The sequence below is a fragment of the Acromyrmex echinatior genome, chromosome 1 (genome assembly GCF_024713525.1).
Source record: "Acromyrmex echinatior isolate Ae372 chromosome 1, ASM2471352v2, whole genome shotgun sequence".
NCBI classification, from domain to species: domain Eukaryota; kingdom Metazoa; phylum Arthropoda; class Insecta; order Hymenoptera; family Formicidae; genus Acromyrmex; species Acromyrmex echinatior.
The window spans coordinates 21332516-21347964 of NC_141852.1; the positions used below are offsets into that span (position 1 = coordinate 21332516).

Here is a 15449-nt window from a genome sequence, read left to right on the forward strand (position 1 = left end):
CGAGCTGTAGGGACTTGCTTAGATGGAAAAATCGAGCGTGGCGCTTCATAAGAAAACTCTTGGTCGTGTCAAACTGATACGATTATGTGACGGTAGTATCGCCGTGCGACGCACCGTTTCGGAGATATGCGTTTCCAAAATTTATTTATCGCGGCAGGTTTACCGATACTTTTGGAAGTTACTGTACCGCTAACACGACGAAGGAACCAACTGGCCGTACCGACCGTCGCGGCCCGTTAAAATATTGTGCTGATTGGTCGCGATTACGCTTAAAAAAATAACTTTTTCGGTATGCGAGGAATTGGAACGATTAGATATCGCGATGATGTAACAAGTTAAACATTTCGTTATTTTTTATACACGCTATTGCGCGTGCATATATTATTTTCTCGAGATGACCGTTAAACACTGCAAACAGTTACGATAATTCGATAAAGATAGCAAGAATTAATTAAACAACTCGTACGAAATATTCAAACGCACACGATGACAAACAAAAATGCTTCCGTTTATTTTTTTGCATCAATTACACTCATCATCGTAATCTTCGCATTCTTTTTAATTATATCCCTGGAACACGGAGCGATTGTCATATGACGCGGACTAGGCGGCTCGACTCTACGAAACTCGGAGTATGCTCGGTACAGTCGGCAACAAAAGGCTCGCGCGGCACGAGCGAGGAAAACACGTATTGGGTCGGTTAAATCGCAATATTGCGTCAGGGGCGTCATGAGAAATTTGTAGAGAAAAAAAAGTTGGCCCGATTTGGTGTATATAGTATCCGTCTTCAGGCCCGCGTTGAGGAGTTATTGCGCGTCGAAGATGATTTTTCTGTAGGCGCCGTCAGTCAGCGACGCGCGCAGACTGTACCGTGGACGCCACCGGCAGCCACGAGCGGCCGCTTCATGTACAGTCAGTTGAAAAAGTACGGTCGGTGTGCCGTGAAGAAACATCGAATTGGCATCCTCGGATCGCCGAATTACGCGTGGGGCGTGATGAGAAAATTGTAGATCGTAAAAAACTAACACGATTTGGTGTATATAGTATTCGTCTCGGTACGATCGTTGTCGAGTTATTCGCGTTCGCAGGCGCGTCGGGTGGATGCGTATCGGAGCACTTTTAGCGCTGACTGTATCAACGGACGCTACGAGAGTCCGTAGCCGGCGTAGGCTCAGTTGGCAGCAGTACGTATAACGAGTAGCATCTACCATGGCCGATATCTCGAAGGAGGAGCTACGCAAGGAGATCACCGGTAAGTGGCGATATTGCGTGATGTAGGCGATTTCGGTGCGGGATATCAGCGTAATCGAGCTACGTTCAAGCGTACGCACGCGTTGCGCGTCGCCATCGCATCGGGAATACAGGCGAAATCGGGCTCTTTGCTCTTGCGACGTGACGACTTTAGCGCGCACGTATGTGCCCAAGTGGCGTGCCCCACGCCGGCCATTATAACTGCGGCTCACCGTATTTTACCATCTACGTCGCGGGCTAACGGTAGGACTGGCCGGATAATCGCTCCGTGCAATCCGCTCGCGATTTTTCATCTAGCCATTTCGGTGTCCTGGCGAAAATTCGGATTTTTCGTCGTTCGCTATAAAAAGATAGCTTTCTCGTCCCGTCCTTGCGGCGGGCCGTATGACGCGTCTCGAGTGTGTGGTGGCGCGCGCCTATCAGCCTCGCTCTCGATTCGTGTCCTATTCCCACTCTCTCTCTCGCTCGCTCGCTCGTACTCTCTGTACCGCGTCACGGCGGATTTTTATGTCGTGGGAGATAAAAAAAGTGCGTATATATTCCTGTGTGAAGCTCCTTCGAGAAAGATACGCTTCACGTCGATCGGAAACGGCCACGCGCGCGCGCTGCCCTTTTTTCCCTCCTTCGCGCGCCTCTCGCGTATCGCCGAATGGATCGTCATTGGTTATAACCGGAGTCGCTGCCGCCCGCCTCCACCACCGTCCGTTGCCGTTAATATACCGAGATATTCGCCAGTTTGCTATCTTTCCTCCATTGCCAATGTAACACGACTGTAACTATCCATCGCCATTACAAATCTTGTCTCGCCCGTTGCGAGTTACAAAGCGGCGGTTGATGATTAACGAAGCGCGCGCGCCTTACGTATTTATATATATATATATATATATATATTTTTTTTTATTATTATTATTTAAGAACAGTTTTCGGCGAGCGTCGCGAATCGACCGACCGAGCGAACGAGCGAGCGAGCGCGCGCGCGTACATCATTTCCCTTCGCTTCTCTGTCTCTCCTCTTGTTCCTTCCATCTTTCTCGCGGTTTTCGATCGTTTCGGGAATCAATGCGCCGCACGATCGACCGCGGTACGCCGAGAAAAATCCCTCCGCGTCTCGCTCCACGCGTCGCAACGATGACTCGTTGCGTACTTACAGATATCTTTTTATTAGAGTCGCGCGCTGCTCCGATCGGCGGCGACCGGCACGGCGCGCGCCGCGCGCCACGGCGGCCATTTGCGCTCGATACTCACTAGATCCCCCCGACGCGGGAAACCAAACTATTCCAGAACCTCGCGTGTATACAAGCGCGGAGAATTGAGCGACGAAGCGTAACCTTCCGCTCTTGCACGCGAACAATTCCATTTTGCGCGGCTTTTTTAACTTGTATTTTAAGGATCGTATTGATCAACTCTGATTAACTTTAATCGACTTGCAAAATTATTCGATTTTGCAAAATTATTTAAAACGCAACATCTCTAATATACGATTTTATTGTTCTTAATCTTTTTTTCGATATATTAAACATAATTCTATTAATTAATTTGATACTTTTATTTGTATTGCTTATTAAAGTAGTAATGCTGATAAAGTTAATCGGAGTTGATCGAAATGACCTTTGGTTGTCATTTTGTTCTCTCTCCATTACCTCATTCCTTCCTAAATAATAAAATTAGTGTTTAAAAGTAGTAAATAAAAAAAATTCTGTTATAAATAAAGTGTCTACAGAAACAATATGCATTATATTTTTTAATTACTTTTAATGGATTTAAACTGAAATTATAAAATACACAAATTGATATTCGAATAACTATTTAAATTTCTAAGGACTTAAGAAAAAATTTGTTATATAAGAATATATACAAACATATTTAAACATATGTAAAGATATATGATTATGTACGAAACTTATCTATATATTCCTTTGTATAATTATTGTTTGATACAAGAAAAATAATAATAATGAGAAAATAAACAATAATTAAAAGATTTAGTTTTACTTTTACAAAAATTTAAATTTGAAAAATGAGAAAAAATTACACGTATATAATTATATTCAAATTATTATACACAATTATATATGTGCAATTTTTTCTTATTTCTTTAAACTGAATTTTTTTTTAAGAAACTGCGAAAATAATCCTTTTAATTACTTTTTGTTTTTTTTTTTTTATTTTGATTGTATCAAACAGTAATTTACAAAAGAAAGGACATATGACAAAATTTCGTATATAATTACGTATTACTATATTTTTACATATATTTTTATATGAAGATTTTTTCTTGGGAATAATTATTTAAATAACAATGGTACTTAAAAATTTTCGAACTTTTTTGTTTTTGCAATATAATAAAAATTATATTGCAAAAACCGAAAAATACTTTAATGTATCTTAATTACAAAGTGTAATTATATTATGTTTATTAATTTTGTTTAGCTATCCTCAAGGATGCTGATCTCACTACAATGTCTGCTAAAAAAGTGAGGCAACAAATCGAAGAAAAACTCGATGTTGATCTCATAGAAAGGTAAGGCAACAAATAAAAACATACATATAAATGAAATATGATTACAGAAATATTTTTGATTATATATTTTTGCATCTTATATTTTGATATATGATAAGATACGACAATCATTCATGCATTAGCACGTAAAAAAAAAGCAACGGCACCATTTCGATACCAAATCGATTCATATTACACGACACGACAAAATATTTTTCTTCGTTATACATGTGCATTTGTTCTCGTTAATGTTGCAACATCTAAAGACTTCTTTGCAATTATAATTCGACTATTTTGTTACTTCGTTGTTGTCTTTTTCTTTATATTATTGCAGGTTGAATTGAGAATACGTTTATATGTTATAAATGAATATTTCATCGTATTGATAATGTAAGTTAATTTTAAGCATGATTCATATTAATAAAATATTGAAGATATGAATTTCGAATACTTGGATGTATGCAAGCATTTATTATGAAAGAATTTATTTTTGCATTTTTTTAAATAAATTGATATGTTGCTAAATAGGGAAGCAATTCATTCCTTTATCTATCTGATGCTTTATCATGTGTGCTCATAATATGTATATGCTGATCATATTATCATAATATCACAATTTATTTTATTTTTCTGTAAATATAAAATAAATTTAATTATTTTACTAATTATATTTATATTATACTTTTAAAACTGAATCAAAAGCTTTAAAATGGACATATAATAAGGCACTTGTGCACTGTAAAATAGTGCGGAAGAGAGTCTCGTGATGTCCTAGAAAAAAACAGAGGATCTTCTGAGTGGAACTGTAATATAATAATATAAGTTACCACCTCGTTCCTCTTCTAACAAGTTTTTATATTTTAATTCTTACAGATACATTTACAATAATTACTTATAAAATAACAAATTACATTCATCCTTTATAGGAAAAAGGAAGTCGATGATTTAGTCATGGAATGTCTCCAAGAAAAACAGGATGGAGGAAAGAAAAAGAAGAAGGCTGCTAGTGAAGAGTCTGAAGATGGTGAAGAGGAAGAGGAAGAAGGATCTGAAGAGGAGGAGGAAGAAGAAGAAAAAAAACCAGCCAAGCGAAATCCTGCTAAGAAGGCTCCTAATAAACGTAAGAAGGGATCCTCTGAAGATGAAGAAAGCGCTAGTGATGATGATGCTAGCGATGAAGAATACAGTCCAAAGAAACCTAAAGTTACACCTAAAAAAAGTAAGATATTTTTTTATTATAATAAAATTTTATTTTTTGTCAAGATTTCATTAAAAATCTTACATGGAATGTATTACATTTTTTTTTATAGGTAAGCCTGGAAAGAAAGGAAAAAAGAAGGGAAGTGACAGTGACAGTGACGAGGACTGGGGTAAAAACAAAAAAGCTCCAGGAAGCACAGCAAAGAAGGGAGCTGGTGGGAAGGGCAAAGGTGGTGGTTATACACGCGCTATTACACTGTCTCCAGAACTCGCCGCTGTTGTTGGCGCAGAACAAATGGCTCGACATGAAGTCGTGAAGAAAGTATGGAGTATTATCAAAGAAAGGAATCTTTATGTAAGTATTATTTGTAATCATTTATCTAATATTTTTGTGCATTATCCATACTTTATTTTTTTTTACTTTACTATATTTGTTACATTTTAGAAATTATGTATTATATTAAATGTATGTATTTATTTGACAAAAATCATGTTGCAAAGAAAATGACTATTTTTACAGGATCCTAAGAATAAACAATTTGCGATTTGTGATGAGGAATTAATGAAGGTAATCGGCGTAAAGCGTTTCAGAACTTTCGGTATGATGAAATACCTCAAAAATCACTTTGTAGATTAAATCATTCTTCAATCCCGATCTCCGACAAGTTATATACAAATATATATATAACATATTCCAAGGTGCGTCTCGTGCACCTCTTCATCTTTCTCACACGATACATACATACTATACATGAGACACAAAGGTATTTCTTGCGACTTAAGACTTTAGACCATGTTTACACCATTCCGATATATTCTGCCGCCCATTGTAACCATTTTGTTCCATTGATGACTGCAATATCATATTGACCCAATAAGCTTTATTACAAGTATGACTCTCAACAAATGCATTTGAAATAATTGCGTTTGAAATAAGGCATTTGATAATAATTCATTTAGATAATATTTAACAAGTAATTACAGATGTTCTTAATGATTCTTCTTGACACTGGGACAATTGTTACCATGGACGTTCAGATGATTCGAAATGTGAATGACATTACAGTGGCCAATAGTCAATAAGCTGGTTTTAAGTCATCTAATTCAAAATAAATGTTATATCATTTGTATGGTCGTCATTAATAACAATATCTTACTCCTAATACAACATAACGTGACACATCATTATAGCAATGGCATTATTGAATGATAAATTGAAAAAGTTTAATTTTGAAATTTTTCAAGATTAAAAAAAAATTCAATTTTATTACGTGACATTTCAACTACAAAATACATATATCACATAGATGATGATATAGTTGTTTTCAATATATTTCAAATATTGAAGAAGTTTCTTTTTTCTACATTCACCTCCAAAAAAATGGACCATAAATTTAAACACAATTTTTTAACATCTAGCACTAAGCAAAAAATTATAATCAGTCGAATTAAAGCTTAAATATTATCTCTTGAACACAAAAAAAAATTGAGTTATAAAAAATGTTTAACAAATGGCGGTTGTTGAAGATAACTTTGACAAATTTTTGGAAATTTTTTTAAACTTGCACTTCAACGGAGTCTGTTCAGATTTGAGTCAGATATAAAAATGTATGAATTTTTATTTCTCAACACATCCGTTTTTGAATATTTTTGTTCGAGTAAAATTTTTTAAAATTAAATTATACAATTTTAAAAAGAATATTACAGATAACTTTTTTCTTAATTTTTAATTTTGATTTTTTTATGTTTAAAAGAAATATTCAAGCTTTGATTTATCTCAGTAATAATATTTTGCTAAATAATTGCCATTGAAAAATGTTAAAAAATTATGATAAAATTTAGTAGCTTATTTTTTTGCAGATGAGTATTGTGTTATTATCTATGATCTTAATTATATGTATGTGTTTTAATACAAAAATCCTTAAAGTTAACGCCAGATCGTGCATGATTTGTGGTTTATAATTTGCTGTTCGTCATTCGCATGAGATTAGTGGGTAAGACTGCATTCGGGGATACACATTAAATGCTTCCAGGTATCTGTTTATCCTTATTTATTCGATGAATAACAAGGGTAGAATGATATTTGGAGGCATTCATGTATTTCCGAACGCAGTTTAATATGGACAGGCGGATTCGCTAAATGCGGTTATTGTTTACCATTCATGTTGACTTGCCAACGATATGATTTTCCCACAAAAGGAAATCATCACAAATCAATTCGTGTATAGAGCTATATATAATGAACCGCAGTTCACAAACAGTGAATATGAACAGTTTATCCTAGCAAATGATCGATTTCTGCAATTCTATTATGAATTGTGCGTAATCTGACGCTAGTTTTGTTGGTATTTTTGTTATTCTTTGTTTTTATATTGAAATAATTTTTTCTGAAAAATGGATGTAATAGAATGGCAAATTTTGCCTCCAAAATGAAAAATGCGAACATTTAAATTAAAAAAAAGAGAGAGAAGTTATGCGGAAAATTAACATCCTGTACCTCTTCTGTATAATAGCTACATTATACACATGCAAATGTAAGCAAAGTTTAATTGTATTATCGTGTAATTACTAATTATTGTCGTATTATAGGTTTCTTGGTGTAAAAATTGAATCTAACGTTTAAGATCTAATGGTAAAACAATATATTCATTGAAAGGTATCTTATAAGCATATATTAAATGATTAAAGTCACAGTGCGTGCAGCGACCACTGGCTGTTGAAGTGTAGGAAATAAAATAATAGGCTCACGAAGCGAGGTGCGGAATCTTAACCGCATACATCTGTCCGAGCTTCGACATGTGTAAAATTCGTGTATTTTGAATATAAATTAAAGAAATGCTGGCCTAAACCAGGAATAAAGCCACACGAATGAGATCATTGCAGTTTATGATAACGAAAGAATTGCATGAAAGAAATGCTATGCGTACGGAATGATACATTAGAATACAAACTTGTTTCTCCAAAAAAAAAAGGGAGAAAAGTTCTATTTAAACTGTAATGTTCCGAAAAATGTATTTGGAAGTGTCATTAAATAATATTGCTTTCATTTTTTTTTAAACTGTCTTGTAATTTATTTCAATTATTTCCTAGTACTTTCTTAATGACCCATTATATGTACCTTTTAATATTCCGAATAAATGCATTCATATATGTGATTGATTATTTACAATATAAATATATAATTCACTTAAAAATATTTTTTGTTTATTTCATTTGACGTCAATATTATTGAAATATTTACGTGCATATACTACACTTTATGTAATTATTTCAAAGACAAAATTTTATAAATGTTCAAGTTCGTCTTCCAAGAATGATACAACGTGCTGATTATCATCTCGCCTTCCTCGTAATCCAAATATGAACGTCAAGAGTTTCTTAGTGTTTGTACAGTTGTCTCTTCTGGTTTGAACTTCCTTATCCTGTGGCGGAGCTGCTTGCACATAAACACCGTATCGAAAATTCGAATTAAACGTCTGCGTACTACGTGTAGTACATCGACTTATATTTGCCTGAAAAAATACCGTATCAGCATTTTTCGTCTATAGAACTAAGAAAATAAAAAAATTAATTGTGTGTGATACAATTACATATATTCGATTAACATGTCTAATATTAGAATTTTACAAATAATAATGTGAAAATATCGAAATATTCGTGAATAGATAAAAATAGTTCTTAAAATTGTTATTACTAAAGAATTGAATTTTTTATATTCCTCAAATATAAATTTTATCATTGAAATCTTTTACTTCAATATTATTAAATTCTTTTAGAACGTCGGTAAAGTTCTACTTACCAGGTGTAATGCTCTACGCTTCAACTCCCAAACGCTAGAAGTATAATATTTATCAATGTAGGGTGGAAGTATATGGATATCCGTTTGAACTTTTTGATCATGATGAGTTTTCAGTCGCAATCCTTTTTCCGTTAATCTGAAAAAATTAGTATTTTTTACATTTATAAAATTTCTTGCTTAAGCGATAGAATATCATATATAACTGACAACTCACTCTTCTTGACTTTGCATGGTTTCAATTTCTTCATGTAATTGGAACAGGTGGATATATTCCGCATGATTGCGAACAAAATTGAGCGCGTCGTAAACATACCTATTAACATTCGAAACTAAGAAATTTATAGATTACTTTCATTTACAATGAAAGAATACCTGTCGGGATTTTTTCCGAATTTATCGGCTACTTCGGGTGATTTAAAGGCGTAATATTTTCCTCTCCATTTCGCCACACCGTTATTCGGGTTTCCTGGTATAAGGGCACCCTTGCCCGTTGCAAATGTCCATGCGCAAAATCCTAGAAACTAATACAACCCTCGATTCAGCGTTAAAAATTCGAGAATAAAATCACATAAATCTTTACATGAATACTTTAATTTTTTAAATTTCGTCAAATTATAGAAGCACTTCTATTGCGGTTACCTCTAAATTTATCTTCTCAAAATCTTTAGTGATATTTGGATAATACATCACGCACTCTCCACATTCCGCTGTAAAAACACGAACATATATTCTTTATACAATTAAAATAAGATCAAGTAAAAATTTATTTGCATTTAATATTTATTATATTGTAATTTATAGAAAATTATTAGTACTTATTAAATTGCCCATGGTAAGTTCCAATCTTTCAGCATCGGTTAAAATCTTTATATTTTCGGCTATATTTTCTAACTTTGTTTGATCGTAAATATTTACAGTCTATAACACAAATTATTCGAGATATATGTTACGAATACACGTTTAAATCGATATAGCGAATGCATTAATACCTTATTGCTCAAACCCTGTAACTCCCACAGGAAGTTGTTGATATTACTCAGAATGATCACTTCATCTTGTAAACCCATCCATATATACGCCAAATCAATAAATTGCGGCTAATAAGCAGAATGTGTAATTATTAATCGTAATACGGTTATATTTGAAAACGGTTTAATTATTAGGTGTTGGAATTAATTCGTAGCGTTTTACAAGTGATGGGAAGTACTTTCATTAATGTATTTTTTAATGCTCATGTGAAATAAATAACATTCTTTCATTAAAAAACGCTACGAATTAATTCCAACACCTAATATATATTTTATTCAAATGAAGATTTAAATATAATTTTTCGGATTTTAAAGGATTATGTTTTATTACAAAATTTCACTAATAGAAAGTAAATTTTTGTAAATTGCAAGTTATTTCTATTCTACAGAATAATAATATTAGATTTACGTGGAAACAAATAAATTTAATTCCAGCTGAATTATTATTACGATATTATTTTATTAAAACTGAATATGCGGAATTCTATAACTTTCAACTTCTGAAAATAAATGCTTTAAATAATTATATCGAGCGTTAACTATAATTTATTCTTTCAAGCAGTCGTATTTACGTAAACTTGAGTAGTAGGAATAGCCGTTCTGTATCGAACAGTGTCATGAAGTTTAACAAATCGTGCTTGAAGACGTTCCATCAAGTCCTTCACTGCATTCTCACTGCGCTTCACATCATTCAGCAATTTTCTATAACAAAATTATATTAGAAATCGTGTCAATTGTGGAGATCATTTATTATTTATTTTTATAGATTATTAATTCTTATTTATCAGATTATTATTTATTTACAGATTATTTGTTTATTCCTCTTTCTATAGATACCTGATGTAGATCTCTTGCTGACGACTAGCCGTTAACATTTCGATGATCCACTCAATTTTTTCTTCCACATTGGATGCCGCTTCCTTTGAACTGTAACATGCAGCATCCGAAACATCGATTGGCATGCATGTGACTGCATTTTCCACGATAGCCGTGAATTTGTATATCTTGACCATTAATAACTCTAACAGCTCAAGAATAGAGTTGCGAGTCTTCATCAGAGCTTCTTGTAAAATACTCGGCACTAAAAAACTATCTATAATCATTTTTGTATAAAGCTTTCGGGTAATTGTAACATTTTTCGCGATATCATCTCTGTTTAAAATCATTTAAATTTACTGTCACCATCGGTCGGTTTAAAAATTAATCCATGCTCTTACAATCGTCAATCCCTTCGCCACCGCGTTGACAATCTCTGTTAAATAAGCGGATCCCTGCGACTAGACACATTAACTCCATCAATTGCTCCTCTTTTTCTCGTTTTAGCAAAGTTATATAATGAGTCAGCTCGGAAACCTGGAAGACGCTCTGCAACGCTATTGAAACTTCCCTAATGTAAAATACATTTTCATATAATATCATATTTATCATATTTAACCTTTAAGGCCCGTTTTCACAATATGTGTTATTTAAAGATTAAAATATAAAGACTACCATTTGGCACAAGATAAATTTTTCATGATTGAGAATAGAGAAATGTGAGATGGAGAACTGAATGTTATCAACTTGATTTTGTTAACTTTGAGTTCTTATTAAATTCATATGAATATGATCAATGATTACCTCAGAACCGATGGGACCGTGGGACTTCCCAGACCACTCAGAAGTGTTATTACTGTTAATATTTTCTGATATAGTTTTCCGGTATCCTTTCCACTCTCCAGTTTATTAGTTTCGCAAATTTCAGCGATTAAAGGTGCAGTTTTCTGGTGCAGTCGTAATCGATGCCTTTTGACAATTTCATCTAAGCCAAAGTATAAAATCGTAATAATAGTTGTGCAAATAGAAACATCTCAATTAAACATCTTTACCTCTGTCATGATAATGCTTAGCAAAGTATAACTGATTTTTCAAAGTTACAAGACTGGGTCGGTTTTGATCACATAGCCTCTCCGTTACAGCTTGAATTATTTTGGCATTTTCCTCATCATTTTCTTTTATTCTATACACTGGATTTAATTGATAAAGAGAAAGCTACAAATTTTTGAGAACTGTAATCACTGCTCAATATCTTGCTTGCGTTTCAATACTATCTCATTAGAGTTATATGAAATTACCAAAAACGAAGCCAAATCCTTAGTTATTGATGTCCCTTTTGCTTTACATTCGTTTATGATTCTTTTTGTCAATTCTTTTCGTATGTTTTCCATAATAAAAGACAAATAAAATAGCTACCTCCAGCTGATTTAGGAATTTTCACCTGCTAATCGTGGACTCTAACCGAATCATCCACCCATAAAGTTTGATCGATACTATACATTACGTGTGGTTTTTCTTCCTGCACTAAACTGTACTCTCGCTTTTGCCAAATATCAAACACATACCTATCTCACTTTAAATGCATACATAAATTCAGTCATAGAAAACATGCCTATGGAAATTATCATTACTAACATTTCATTTATACTTCTTTTAAATTCTTTAAATATCAATACCGAATATAAGAGCAATAAATGGATGATCTTATGCAAGTTTTTATATTTGACATAAAAAACATATATCATGCTTAAAATATCTATATTATCGATTAATAGATATTTATTACATATTTCGCATGCATATCGAAGTAAGTATACAAGCGTTAACTTCATCGACTTTTAAAAGATTTATTATTTTATCTTATATTTTTTCATAATAAATATTTACAGGATATATGTAGTTTTATTGGGAAAATAAAAATAAGAATACGATACCTCTTGGAAAAATTGAAAATGATAGAAAATAGTAGTCTCAAAAATTGAATTTATCAAAATCGAATTTCCGGTTCGAATATCATCAAATGTATGAATGCAAACATTTTTTCGGATTATTACATGCAAAATTAGCAAAAAAATACATGTCGCATTTGAATCTCGTGAGTAATGGCGCGCTTGCGATCGCGCGCGCTCGGCCATTTTCGGTGCGCCGCGCCGTGAGTCGTCGTTGAGTCGTGACTCAACGTCGTCATAGTGGGGGAAGCGGGCGGTCGGAGGCAACGTTCAGAGGTGTCGCAACAGTCTGCGCGTTAGGAAGTATCGGAGCATTCGGAGCAATCCGGAGCCAGTCGGGCTGGGTGGTCGGTAACGTGAGTGTGGTGTGTGCGCGCGCGAACGACAGACGCGAGACAGCCAACGTGCGAAGAGCGTGCGTGTCGTGAGGAACATCGTGGTGTCATGACGTTCGCGTGAGTCGCGGTCAACGCGTCCAAGCAGTCAGCAGTGTCCGAGTCTCAGGAACATGGCGCGCGATTCCCGGCGCGCCGATCCGCGACGCGTCGTCGCCGTCAACGGCGGTGGTGGTGGCGGTGACGGCGGTGCAACGGTGAGGTGCAAACTGGAGCTGATCCTTCTAACGCTGCTGCTGACGATTATCATCCCTACCGCGTACGCCGAGAGTCAAGGTGAGTCACCAATTTTTATACATAATACTTTTCTCTCATCCTTGTCTTTTCATTACCTTTTCACTCGCGATGACACTTGACGCTTCCAGCTGATCTCTCATGCTCGTTTCTCATCAATACAGATTAACTTTAATCTTATTTTTATCTTTTAACTTTTTATCTTTTATCCTTTTCTAATTCTAAAAATTAGAAAAATACAAAGAGTAAAAAGTTAAAGTAAAATCGAAATTAAAAGTAATCGTTATTGATAGAAACGGACATCAGTTGTTACAATTTGTGTTACAATCGCAACTGTTCGTATTATGTAATTTGATTTTACGGGCGTCGAAGTAAGTTGAAAAGCTGCCAACAATGTGGCGTCAAAAATGTCGTGAGGAAGAACATTCCATTGCTACTTTTCGATGCATTATTTTCAAGGTCGTTCGATTGGCTCCTGCGCTTTATTTTATATATATAATCTATACGTTTCTTTCATTTGTCGTATATTTAGTGTTTGTACCAAGTGTCGAATATACACGAAACGAAATTTATTCTATTTATTATTTACATATTATATAACGTAACTTTCTTGTTTGCTTAAACTTGAAAAGATCCGCGGCTAAATTCACGCAGCGGCAGTGATACATATATTATTCACGTCGCGTAAACATTCAACCATTAAAGCTCCGTTTCTCCACGTTTTATTAGCGTTCCCGATTTATAACGTGAAATTTTAACCTTTTAATGCGCTGTATACGTCGCATTCAGGTAATCAAATTATCTTCTCATTTTCTTAAAAATAACTCCACTGCTATATTTATTTCCTTAATTATATAAATAGATATTTGAAACTGTTGAAAGTGACAGATTAGTAAAATTAACGCAAGCGAGTTATATTTAAATAACATATATTCTCACAAAATCAAATTATGTAATGATTCGCGAGAGTTAAAAAGAGTGTAGCAAAGAATAAAGGAAAGTAAAAAAGTATTCGAACAATGTTCGATGTTTATACACACAGAAAAATATATACCAAATAATAATTATTTATTTCAAGTATTTTAAAGTTCATATATCCGCAAATCTATCATAAGTCAAATCTATTCAAAATATATTCTGAATCCTAGTAAGTTTAATACTTCAATATTATTAAATTAAAACAAATTTGATTTGCTTATTGTATCAAGTTACTTTTTCGATCAATTTTATAATAGAATATTCTTTGAAAGGAAATACATTCCTTTTAAGTACATTTTAAATACATATTAATGCGTTTTTCTAAAATTTGTAATGAGTATATTTTAAGATTATATTATCAAGAAAATATGTTTTATGAAAATAACCATTATTTAAAAAGAAAGAAGATAAATTGAGTAATTATTTTTTTTTTTAGCAATAGAATGATGTTTTTCTGTGTATGAATTTGATATTTTAATTGAATTTAAATGTTTTATTTTATTTGATATTTTAATTTAAATTCTATCAAATATGAGTTAATCCCTCGAATAGCACAATTCATTGGCGAGATATTGGTTAAACATTGTCATGCATTCGGGATATATTGAGCCAACATTGCACCAGTAAATTGTGCTGTTAGTTGTTAGGCCGTAATTGGCGATTTATATAGATGGACACCAGCTCTTTCCGAGTTTTTGCAGAAAGGAAATAAATATTTTGAAGTTTCCACACTAATTACGTAGAAAATTGGCTCTCGGTAAAATGAGTTTGCATATATGTATAATGTATAATGCTTATAACGTAGTGAATAAAAAATGTCATGGACACAAGGTTTAATAATGAAAAGTTTTTAAGCTATGATTAAAATGCTCTTTGAACACAAGTTTTATATCTTTAATATTCCATTCCAGCTTAAAAACTATCTATTATTAAGTCTTGCATCTATATGACATATTTTGTTTAAATTATAAGGTACGTAGCATCATGTAAAAATTAATTTATTTCACTTCGATCCAATTTTTCATATAATTAGTGCGGGATTTTTTAATTATGAATAAATTTATAATTAAATAGTATATTAAAATAATATACTGATATAAAAAGAACGATACACAGAAAAGATGGTTTTGCTGCAGTATCTAAAAATTCAGCTAAATATAAATCTGAAAAAATATATAATTTTGTCATATCATTAAAATAATTAGATATATAGGACGCTGGTTGCTAGAATGTCCAAACTTTTTGCAGTATTGCTCATCATATTTGAGATTTCTATACGTAATTATTTTGATGAACCAA

The 15449-nt window shown here is 33.3% G+C and overlaps 3 protein-coding genes across 4 annotated transcripts in view; 2 read left to right on the forward strand and 1 right to left on the reverse strand.

Annotated features, from left to right (window-relative positions):
* The first annotated feature begins 1093 nt into the window (after nucleotides 1–1093).
* Non2 (upstream activation factor subunit spp27 homolog Non2) lies at nucleotides 1094–8009 on the forward strand. The gene is made up of 5 exons (XM_011067060.2): nucleotides 1094–1252; nucleotides 3682–3772; nucleotides 4678–4970; nucleotides 5062–5306; nucleotides 5472–8009. Exons 1-5 carry the CDS (start codon nucleotides 1210–1212, stop codon nucleotides 5586–5588), a joined length of 789 nt encoding a protein of 262 aa, XP_011065362.1. The 5' UTR covers nucleotides 1094–1209; the 3' UTR covers nucleotides 5589–8009.
* On the reverse strand, nucleotides 7993–12905 carry LOC105152647 (cilia- and flagella-associated protein 206). 2 transcript variants are annotated; one of them, XM_087411683.1, is made up of 14 exons: nucleotides 12672–12905; nucleotides 11893–12167; nucleotides 11647–11809; nucleotides 11399–11579; nucleotides 10996–11165; nucleotides 10616–10859; nucleotides 10351–10480; nucleotides 9740–9847; nucleotides 9566–9668; nucleotides 9390–9457; nucleotides 9123–9271; nucleotides 8965–9063; nucleotides 8751–8886; nucleotides 7993–8463 (listed from the first exon to the last, which is right to left on the reverse strand). In XM_087411683.1, the coding sequence occupies exons 2-14, from the start codon at nucleotides 11983–11985 to the stop codon at nucleotides 8236–8238; spliced, it is 1872 nt and encodes a 623-aa protein (XP_087267809.1). In that variant the 5' UTR covers nucleotides 11986–12167; nucleotides 12672–12905; the 3' UTR covers nucleotides 7993–8235. The 2 variants fall into 2 exon arrangements, with proteins under 2 accessions (XP_087267809.1, XP_011065359.1); XM_011067057.2 differs by having other exon boundaries at nucleotides 12529–12905.
* A 14-nt stretch (nucleotides 12906–12919) lies between these two features.
* Nucleotides 12920–15449, forward strand: part of Meltrin (disintegrin and metalloproteinase domain-containing protein meltrin) — a 99418-nt gene continuing 96888 nt past the window's right edge. The window contains exon 1 of the mRNA XM_011067056.2: nucleotides 12920–13214. Within this exon, the coding sequence (XP_011065358.1) occupies nucleotides 13052–13214 (163 nt within the window). The 5' untranslated portion in view covers nucleotides 12920–13051. The remainder of the gene's footprint in view (nucleotides 13215–15449) is intronic.

Bases quoted from the DNA above. Each gene is read 5' to 3' on its own strand.
- Non2 (XM_011067060.2), top strand. From the start codon at position 1,210: ATGGCCGATATCTCGAAGGAGGAGCTACGCAAGGAGATCACCG. The intron at 3,773-4,677 runs GTAAGGCAACAA...CATCCTTTATAG, and splicing joins GATGTTGATCTCATAGAAAG to GAAAAAGGAAGTCGATGATT. The intron at 5,307-5,471 runs GTAAGTATTATT...CTATTTTTACAG, and splicing joins TCAAAGAAAGGAATCTTTAT to GATCCTAAGAATAAACAATT.
- LOC105152647 (XM_087411683.1), bottom strand. From the start codon at position 11,985: ATGGAAAACATACGAAAAGAATTGACAAAAAGAATCATAAACGAATGT. The intron at 11,810-11,892 runs GTAATTTCATAT...AAAAATTTGTAG, and splicing joins AGGATTTGGCTTCGTTTTTG to CTTTCTCTTTATCAATTAAA. The intron at 11,580-11,646 runs GTAAAGATGTTT...ACTTTGGCTTAG, and splicing joins TAAGCATTATCATGACAGAG to ATGAAATTGTCAAAAGGCAT.